The 10293-nt window shown below is 35.2% G+C and overlaps 2 protein-coding genes across 2 annotated transcripts; both read left to right on the top strand.

The window, feature by feature from the left end:
- Positions 1 to 2418: 2418 nt before the first annotated feature.
- Positions 2419 to 10194, top strand: LOC128156084 (uncharacterized). The gene is made up of 2 exons (XM_052818082.1): positions 2419 to 4424; positions 9549 to 10194. The coding sequence occupies exons 1-2, from the start codon at positions 2664 to 2666 to the stop codon at positions 10152 to 10154; spliced, it is 2367 nt and encodes a 788-aa protein (XP_052674042.1). The 5' UTR covers positions 2419 to 2663; the 3' UTR covers positions 10155 to 10194.
- On the top strand, positions 4435 to 9433 carry LOC128156066 (uncharacterized). Its single transcript, XM_052818060.1, has 3 exons — positions 4435 to 4895; positions 5948 to 7856; positions 8176 to 9433. The coding sequence occupies exons 1-3, from the start codon at positions 4881 to 4883 to the stop codon at positions 8940 to 8942; spliced, it is 2691 nt and encodes an 896-aa protein (XP_052674020.1). The 5' UTR covers positions 4435 to 4880; the 3' UTR covers positions 8943 to 9433.
- Positions 10195 to 10293: the final 99 nt, after the last annotated feature.

The raw sequence follows: 10293 nt of genomic DNA on the forward strand, positions 1-10293 counted from the left end.
GAAACGATAAAACGGTTCTTGTGTAATTTATTCATAACTTTATATTTTTCCTTGATATGATATTATCTACAGATACCTAATCATGATCTGACAAAGATGCTTACCAAGTTTTTGTCTTTGCTCTACTGCGTTTATTCAACGGAGTACAGTATCGCTGTACTTGAAATTCAATGAAAGACATTCGATTCATCATTATCTTAATTTGACTATGATACATGTATAAACGTTTCGGTTCATGTACTGCTTCTATAACATTTGACCCTTTTTTGCTAATACTATTAAAATGGGAGTGGTTACGATTTTTGTCAAAAATTATTTTTTCGTTTTCAATATTTACAATGCTTCAGTAAGTCATTTCCAATAGACAACCTAAATTTGGGTACCAGTCGTCAAGTTTTAAGCGAGATACAGAGCTCATAGTTCTTTGTAATGTAAACAAAACTCAGGTCATGTTTTTGTTTACATTTTAAAATGCTGAATGAAAATTTCTATGTTTAGACCTAAGATGAATTTGACAGACCAAAAATGAATGTGACAAACGCTAGGAGCTGCATTTATGTTCAAAATGAACTAGCAGACTGAAAAAAATCAGATTGTAAATGATTTTACCAGTATATTGTACCAAACAAAAACATGGTACGAACCTTGTTAACACAACAAAGAATTGTAATTTCTGTATCTTGCTTATAACTCCAAGACTGGCTCTCAAATGGTTGATCATTAAAAAAGAAAAATGCATTACTTTAGCATTGTAAACAACAAAAATAGTAAAATAAAATATGTCCACAGTAGTGAACATGCCCCTTTTATACTTTAATAATAGAGTTCTAATACGAGTTTCAATGTAGAGATGCTGAGCAGCAGAATACGTTGTTTACATATTCTAAAAATAGAGGTGAGAGTACATATGGCTGCGGGAAGCAGTTATTCTCAAGTGATGGTTTAAGTATCTAACCCTCCGACAATTTATTTCATTTACGATATCTTTATAAATACCTATTAACATGCATATAAACTCAGTTAATTTATTCGTAGTCCTCTTGTTTGGGATGAAATCAAAAGGTCAAAGTAAACAGTCTTCTATTAGTTTTGAGGTCAAGGTAAAGGTCAATTCCTATATACCAGTAATAATATATGTTTACGCATGACATTTGTATTTTTCTAATCTTTTGTATTTAAACTTTATATTGCATAAGATCTCTATTAGGCAAAAAGGTCAATATCAAATGTTGCCACAGCATCCAATAATGTCACTTATTTTTTATTCAATACCTTACTTTTGCTCTGTATATCATTTCTTTTTGCATTTAGTGGAACTGTCAATTAATAAAATAATTTTGTTGAGTGGATAGACTATAATGTTCAGAATGTTTAATTTTAGAAATTGTCGAATACGTTAAAAACGCCCCCCCCCCCCCCCAAAGTATGTTTCATCAAAAAACTGAAAACGCAGAATTATTTGATAATTAACATCTCTTAAGGTTACTGAATCCATCAATGAAATTTTACACACTGATTGCTTTTTTATGAATTTTCAATTTAAAGTAATTAAAATTTAGGCATTTTTTGAGAATTACTCAACTGGGCTGTTTATAGATTTCATGAATCAGTATTACTTAGAAACATTAACTAAAAATCAAAATTTGGATTGTTGAAATAAATACATTTTGTATTATAGTTTTTGAAAATAACAAAAATTTCTTTACGAAATTTGAGGTGTTTGATGCATTTTGTGTTGAAAATGCAGTAAAATTGTAATTTTCCTGCATATTTGTTTGTTCTTTCATCCAAGAATGATATCCAGTTGGTAACCATAGCAACAATTAACAATGAAAAAAAATGTTATGTTCAAACTCAAGTCTGTGAACATACATTACATAAATACAATCAAATATAAATGTATTTTTCATCATGCACATGTGCCACCCTCTTCCTGAATCTTACATAGAACAGTACTTGAATCAATTCTATATGGACTCAAGTGACGCTTATACATGCATATAAACTTAATTGAGCTTTGTTATCTTGATACACATTTTAGCTGGTGGTATGTCGTCAAGCGTAAATGAACAACTAAGATCTACTTTGATTTGTTTCTTGTAGTGCCAGCATCTAAGTGACAATAAAAAACTTAATTTATCAAGATATCTTACCATTTGCTATCGTACTTTCAATTTCAAATCCGGTTCAATTTACACCCCACCCACCATATCGATCAAATTCGCCGCCCCAGTATGAAATACCTTCCGACGCCAAAATGAGCCCGGTTATTTGTACAATGAATACTTTGATTCTAAGTGGAGGATGAAATTTAGATTAATTTATTATATCACATAAAATTTCATTTTTCCTATCAGAGCTACCCGTCTTCCAGTTCTTAAACCCAAGCTGCAAATTTCTTCCGCGTTTTATATCCAGGTGTGCATTTATTTAGCTCTAAATCGTAATGCTTGCCTGCCCGTGGAAGGATTTTAGGAAGTGTATTCTTTTTCATCCCTGTTTCCAACAAGGAAGTAGAAGAGTGAACGCGCAGATGGATGCAGTAATTTTGAATAAGCTGTGCTAAACACCAGGCTTAAAATTCTCAAATGCATATTAAGTATAATTGGGAAGTAAAACATTAAAAGTGCCATAATTCAACTGAACATCGACAAACGAACAAGATGGTCAGTGCAGGATTTCATATCGTATCTGCATTCACGCTTCTTTTTCTCCAAACTGAAGCAGGGGAATCCAGCCTTCAGAAAAAGAATTCGATTATAGAGGGAGACACGACTCAGAAGAAATGTCCCAACTGGGACACCACGTACCCATACTCCAACGGAGTCGACTCCAAATGCTGGTTTTCTGTGTCGTATGATACGAAGAAAAAATTCCTTCACGAGGTTTCGAAAAACTCGTACAGTCTAGTGAACTTCGTGCTCCACTTCGACAATGTGTCCACCACAGAGAGTAGATGTGTTATCCAAGGGAACAAGTGGACATGGACATTCCCTGGGCCTAAAGGAGCTCGCCAATATCTCGACTGGCCGCTAGAGTACAGGGTGTGGTCCTTAGGTCTGCTGAGTATGTACACCCTCGATGATTTCTCTGTACCATTAACAGTTCACGGAGACTGCAGTGGCATTCAATATGGCGCTAACGAGACAACGCAGCGGATTTCGTTGGCCTTGGCAAACCTCACAGACTACCTTGTGTCCAACACAAGAGGCGGTGATAAGGGGGATAGTTTGACCGAGTATTACAACCAGAGTTACTGGTGTTACAGAGAGCGGATCTACATTGATAGTCATTTACTGTATATGCTATGTCTGAATGTTATTTGTCCGCTGGAAGCTATTGGATACCGATGTTGTCGTTGGAAGTGGCATTTTCTGAATCAGACGAGAACTTTGGAATGTTCTGGAAGATACATAAAATACCGAGAGGTAGGATGGCTACTACCGTTTGTTATTGGTCTCACTCTGTACATGTTTTGTCCTCTAATGTTGGTATGGTTACTTAAGCATGTTCACGAACTGACCTTTAGCCATACCTCAAACTACCTTGAGCTGTCTGATTTTGACGCCATTAACTATGAAGTCCATGAAAAATCAGAGAACTGGATTTTTTATAATCCTGTACATATAGGAACAATTATTTCACATGTATTCCGGGGCTGCTGCTTAAAATATCCTATTTTGATATCAAGAATTGTTCGAATCATTTTCCTTTTTGCAAGCATATCCGTTCTTGGATTAAAATTGCTTGTTCATGGGGTTTTTCAGTACGATAATATAATTGCCAGTGTCAATAAAGGCGTGCCAAAAGACTTTGAGTCCATTTTAGCAGGATATGAAAAAAGTAGAAAAAATTTTCTCCGGATGTTTGGGGGACCGTATGTCGCCTGCTTGTTTTATGCTGTATGCTACACTATAAGTACCTGTGTCCCTTCAGATTTGGCTAAATTTCTTGCCAAAGGCTTAGTGAAGGAAGAATCTGAATTCATTAGCCCGCTTATGGTCATGGATTCCATAAGAGTAAGATTTGGAGCCATGAAAACAACGGACATTGTCAACGGCTATCATGAAATATTTCGTACCCTTTTGTCCGAATTTTTCATGATTTTGAACCCCTCTTTCTGGAAGTTTTCTGTCATTACACAATGTAGCCGATGGAGGAAATACTTTCGTGTTTTTCGGAGAAAATCTGCGTTGTTTGGGAGGTTGTTTCTACTTCTTACTCCTTTGTATATTATGATATGTATTTTGGAGCTCCTTCTTTGTTTGATACGGTACGGAATTCCTTGGGTCGGTTTTGCCAAAACGATAATAATTGCCTACGTCATCGCCCCTTGGAGAGGTCTTTCAGTTGGTGTACCAGTAAAAATCATATTTGGAGCTTTTTCGATCTTCTTTGTGATTTTCACAATGTATATGTTTAGCATTCACGTCGCGCACGATACTGCTGTCTCTTTTACCTACGCTATTAAATATTATTTTGAGGGGTTGAGGAAGAGCCGTTAAAAGGAAAATATGAAAGTGTTGGGTATCAATGGCAAGGGAAATTTGTAAATAATGAAAATATTTTAAATAAAATGAATTTTACATACTTTTTGAGGAATGGCAGGTCTTAATTATCTGTAGTTGACGTGATATATGGATGTCCTGCGTTACATTCAGTAGCTATGCGCTTTATGCACAGGTTGATAAAACAATCAATTTTGCGCCAAACAGCATGAAATTTGGAATATAATTGTAACATCCATATCAAAGTATGACGTCATAATCATTTCAAATGTTCGGTTGATAGATATAATATTGCAGCCTTTGAAATGGCGAAGTACTCGGTGTCCCGTTTTTTGAAGATTCAGATAGACTGACATTTCAATCATCAATATTATGTCTAAAACGAAGGTAAGTTGCTTATTTTTGATACAGATATATTGCACACGTATTGTATAATAAGATACAAACGACTATTATTTTATAATAACAATATTTATAAGACAGGTTGATTTTTAAGTTGTCCAGTGAAATGTCCCAATCTAAAAAAATACTGCACTTTTAAGCAATTGACGATTTTAGTGCAAAATTTCAAGCAATATACAATCGCAATTATTAAAATAAGTACAACAGACACAAAGTACATAAAATTTGCTACAGAGACATATCAAAATTTTATGAATCCCCATATTAGTTTAAGGAAGACAGAAATTATATAATGTCCAAATAAACGCCCACTTTATGTTTGACGCTCCGTGACTGTGACGTGACGTTGATATACTAGTACTTAAAACTGATAACGTCCAAACGAAAAACGTTGTTTGGTAAATAATTATTATATAAGTTTTGATGCGGGTCCTTTTCGTAATTGTTTTTATTATATAGCAACAATAACATTTTCTGCCAAATACCCGTTTTTTTCTAATCTGGACTAAGTTGATTAAAAAAATTAGATGATGCAAAGACGTAATGTAATCAAATCCTAACACTCTACCCATATTCTCTTTATTCCATTTTAGTCAAGATCTTTATAGACCGATCCATCCGTTTAAAAAAATATCCTACACGCGTGATAAATATTAAAGTAATTTAAAAGCGGACATTAGCGGTCATACAAAATCTGCTAGAGGTCACGTAGCATCGAGGGGGGGGGGGGACATGTAAAAATGAATCAACATAGAGATCCCCCCTCCGACTTTTTTTGCGTTTGTCAAGAAGTCTAGCCCCACTTTCAAAAACGACGCCAGCCCGCTATTTTCTAATAGAACTTTACAGAATTATATTTTTAAATAAAGCATTCGTGTTTTATTCATTATTGTATTAATTAGATAAATACTTTGATAGGAAATGAGGATTATCATTGAAACCTGCATGGCGCCCCATATGTCTCAGTACTAGTATTTGTGTTTAGGATTTTACAAATCTACAGGGTCTTTAATTTTTTTATCTGCTGCGGTTTTCAGAAGAATGACAATGATACCATGGATACGAAAATGTCCCCACGAGAAAGATTAGAGTTTTATAGAAATAAGAAACTTCAAAAACGACGACAACAAAAGCTAGCATCGTATCATAAAAACAAAACTGTCAAACAGACTGAGTATAAACAAACTTCTGATGCAATTAGAAAGCGCATGTACAGAGCAAAACAAGCTGAAACGAGACAGAAGGAAACAGAACGAAAAAGAAAATATACATGTAGAAGTTTAGCGAGGAATAAAAACGTCGAGCTCTCTGCGAACACGAAAAATTCAAATGAAATGATAAGACATGTTTTTAAAAACAGAACAAGTAAACACAGAGCATTAAAAAAATTAAAGGATTCGTTACCCCAATCACCAAAGAAGCGGTCAGCTACACTGGCAGCATATTTGAAAAATTCAAACTCTCCAACGACAAAAATTTTAATTGATGCTGATGTCGTATTATCACCAGAAGAACAAAGTAAAAAATCAACGGAAAAAGCGGTTCTGCAAGATTTAAAAACAACAATTGATAGCTGCAAAATGAAAAGATCGAAAGACTCGGTTACGTCTATGAACGTGCTTGTTGCATCAATAAGTGGTGAACAAGTGACCCAAAGCAGATGTCGAAAAAATCTAGCTAAAAAACTTGGTTTACCAGTTAGACGAATAAGTAAGGGAAACATAATTCGCACCACTGTATTGAAAACTGAAAGATCTTGTTGGACTTACACGTTTAGAAAAACGCGCACTGACGCGATTTCAACGGAAACTAAACAACTTGCGTACGACTTTTGGCTGCGTCCAGGTATCTCCCGACCGACTGGAAATAAAGCAGATATCAAGCGAGAAAGAATTGGACCCAAATTATACACGAGCCACGCAGTGTATATTTTAGAAAAGACCCAAACTGAAGTTTACCTGGATTTCATAAGCGAAAATCCGGATATCAAAATTTGTCAAAGGTCCTTTGAAAATTGCAAGCCCTATTTTGTTAGACAGGCCCGCCCAAAGGACAGACACACATGCTGTTGTAGATATCATGTTGAAATAAAGAGTGCCTTCAAATCATGTATGGACTTTCGGAAAAAGATCATCAAAACAAATGCAAATGATATTGGAATTGACGTCCAAGTATTCGAGTCCATAAGCGATGTGGTGGATGTCACATTGTGTATAAATCCTACTTTGCAATGCATGAAGCGACAGTGTGCAGAATGTGGTATCCACAAACTATACTTATTACCAGAAGAAACTGGAGACGCGGAGACAGACGAAACAGTCAAGTGGGAAAAATTTGAAAAAGTTGAAATCAAAGTGAAGGGCAATAAAACAACAAAGAAACTCGTTCTGGTTAAAAAGGAATCAAAAGTCAGTGATTTATTTTCACACTTTTTGCAACTATTAAAATCGTTTCCATTCCATCAACACCGAGCTACTTGGCAAAACAACCAATTTCAAGAACATTCATCTAATCTTCCACTTAACCACTGCATCTGTGTTCATGACTTTTCTGAAAATTACCGTTGCACAGAATTAAAACAACTTCAAAGTGCTTACTTTCAAAAAACTGAAGTCTCTGTTCACGTTACGATTATACATCGCCATGCACTACCCGACATTGATGGAGTGGAGAGCACTGAGCAGAACCCAGAAATAATCACTGAACATTTTTTTGTTATTAGTGATGATCAACAGCATGACCAGTATTTCGTCCATGAAGTTCGTAAAACAATATCCGAGTACTTGGCATCTATTTCCTACCCGGTTGACACCATGCACGAGTTCACAGATGGATGTGCAGTCCAATATAAGAGTCGACATTGCTTTGGGGATATCAGCAACTCCAGTCGGGATTTCGGTTTCAAACATTTTACCAGAAATTATTTTGAGACTGCACATGCTAAAGGTATTTACATGTATATTTTCTGCACACTTTCTTCTTAAGGATACAAATACAGTGTCCATCAGATCGAACTAAGTACTTTAAACTTGTAAATGGTAGCTATTCTATTAGCATTTTCTTATGAAAACAGAATTGATTTATACATTAATTAAGCCACTTGTTGATCACTACTTTCATTTTGACAAGATAAAGAAGTAAAACGTGCGTTATTTAATTCATTCATGTCGCGTTGAAGTTTATTTTGCATTTACTATATGAGCATTTTTGTTTCAATTAAAATTTAATATTTTTGTATTATTACATGATTGTGTTTATAATGTAGGACCTCAAGATGCTGCTGGAGGACTGTTAAAAAGACAAGCAGATCTGGCAGTTTTGCGTGGACAAGCCCATATACAAAATGCCCGGGATCTGTATGAATTTGCTGTTTCGAATTTGACGCGGACAAAATCTGTTTGCCGGAGACGGCTTTTCCGTTTTCTTGATTTCATCCCAAGAGAAGGCAATTTAAGTTTCAAACCAATTTCAAACATCAGATCTGTCCATCAAGTCATCGTTGATAACTCGTCTCCCCATATCATTTTACGCGAACTGTCCTGCTTTTGTGAAAAATGCAGTTTACAAATTTATCACGAATGTGTAAATGTTCAAAGAATTGGGCAAGTTCAACACCATGAAATGGTCAAGGAGACAAACAACACATTCGATGTTGAAGAAGATGACGAAGAGGTGCCCTTGTCCGAAATGGTATCCAAAGGACAGGTAATTGCCGTATATGCGGATGACCCAGACCATGACTATTTCTTGCTAAAAGTTCAGGAAGCAATTCAAACATTAAACAGCGAAAGCACTGACGCTTGGGACTCAACTCTTCCAGCTGGTATTAAGGTCATCACAGGACTTTATTACGACAATATTGATAACAAGAATCTTCTGTCATACAAACTTATACCCAGGAGAAGAGCCGTAGTGCCAGCCAGTGCAGTAGTTTATATCTGTTCAGAAATAGATGCTCGGGCCAATATTGTTTTGGACGAATGTGTCCATTTAAACATATTGCATGCAATAAACGACATTATTATGTCTTAAAAATGAATTGTACATGATCGAATACATAAACTTCAAAGATTGAAAAACCTAGTAAATAGAATAAACTACCAGAATATAATTTTTCATGATTGTATAATTATATTATCCAAATACATGTATCTGTGCATTTAGCTGTATTGTCTGGGATAAAAGTGCAATATCGAATGTGGAATGTTTTGAATTCGCTGATCAAATTTATAGTTTATACCATGCAGCTTGAAATTTTCTAAAAGGAAATCACATTCCAATCTGCCAATTTTTTTTTGGTTTCATAAACTATGATTGAGTTATTTAAATGAAGATATACACTTTTTAAAGTTATTACTTATATTTCTTAAATATTGCCTGAGTTACAGGCGTGCAAATTGTGATCTTATTTTAAGTACATTTACTACCATATTACTGGCAATGTTTGTGCATTAATTCATAACTTGCTTGCAGTGCAAATCTGGAGATACAGGAGATATGAATACATTTGTATTTATTTTAGTTTCAAAATTCACGGCTATTAAGAAGTTGAGTTTCTTTAAAATGCAACGTTACGTTTGTGCGTCGTTTGACGTTATAAGCGTAACGTTAAATAACACCAGTATCGTGCGCGACGTAATTATATTTGTGGACAGCTTTATTTTTATGTGTGATGTGTCAGTGTATACATATGCAGGACTATTCGCTCATCCAGAAATCACTTATGGATACCTTATATTTTCCTCCACAGTCCTAATGTACATGTTTGACAGTGTTCACACCATCTCTAAAGTCTACGATCACTTGTTCCACCACGTCCGAAAAATTTGCAAAAAAATGCACAAATATAATAAATATCCTGATGTCGAGTTATTCAAACGAGAAGACGAATGCAAAGGAATACCACGTGACCTATTCTTTCTCGTCGTCAAAAAGTACTTGCCGATCAGACACCAAGTGTTCATGTCCTTTCTAAAACTAATCGTGATCGTAATTGTGTTGTACATTTCAGTGGATCTTTTGTACGAATTTTCGGCGAATAGAAACTTAAACATACTGACGCAAGCCGCAGCTACGATTATCGTCTGCCTCGTTCCGAAGTTCCTCGGGGATTCCTGCTCCGTGTTCAGAAACCGACGCCACCACAGTCAGTCTCACCAAATCAAACACATCATCAAAACGTACTGTCAACGATCAAAGGAAGCCGGCTTTATGGAACACGTTTCTAATCTTGAAGTTTTATAAATTCAACAAACAAGTTTATTTCTAAATTGCAGAGTTTACACAGAATCGGAATATAATCCAGTCTTGTTTTATGTATTCAATGTTTTGTATAGCTTGATATATAAATATATATATATAAAAGGCTGATATTATACGTTTC

The sequence above is a fragment of the Crassostrea angulata genome, chromosome 1 (genome assembly GCF_025612915.1).
Source record: "Crassostrea angulata isolate pt1a10 chromosome 1, ASM2561291v2, whole genome shotgun sequence".
NCBI lineage: Eukaryota > Metazoa > Mollusca > Bivalvia > Ostreida > Ostreidae > Magallana > Magallana angulata.

What these genes read in the sequence shown, in the direction of transcription:
- LOC128156066 (XM_052818060.1), top strand. An exon ending in TGAGACTGCACATGCTAAAG is followed by an intron (nt 7,857 to 8,175) that starts GTATTTACATGT and finishes TTTATAATGTAG; the next exon opens with GACCTCAAGATGCTGCTGGA.
- LOC128156084 (XM_052818082.1), top strand. Translation starts at nt 2,664, where the DNA reads ATGGTCAGTGCAGGATTTCATATCGTATCTGCATTCACGCTTCTTTTT. An exon ending in TCACAATGTATATGTTTAGC is followed by an intron (nt 4,425 to 9,548) that starts ATTCACGTCGCG and finishes GTGCGCGACGTA; the next exon opens with ATTATATTTGTGGACAGCTT.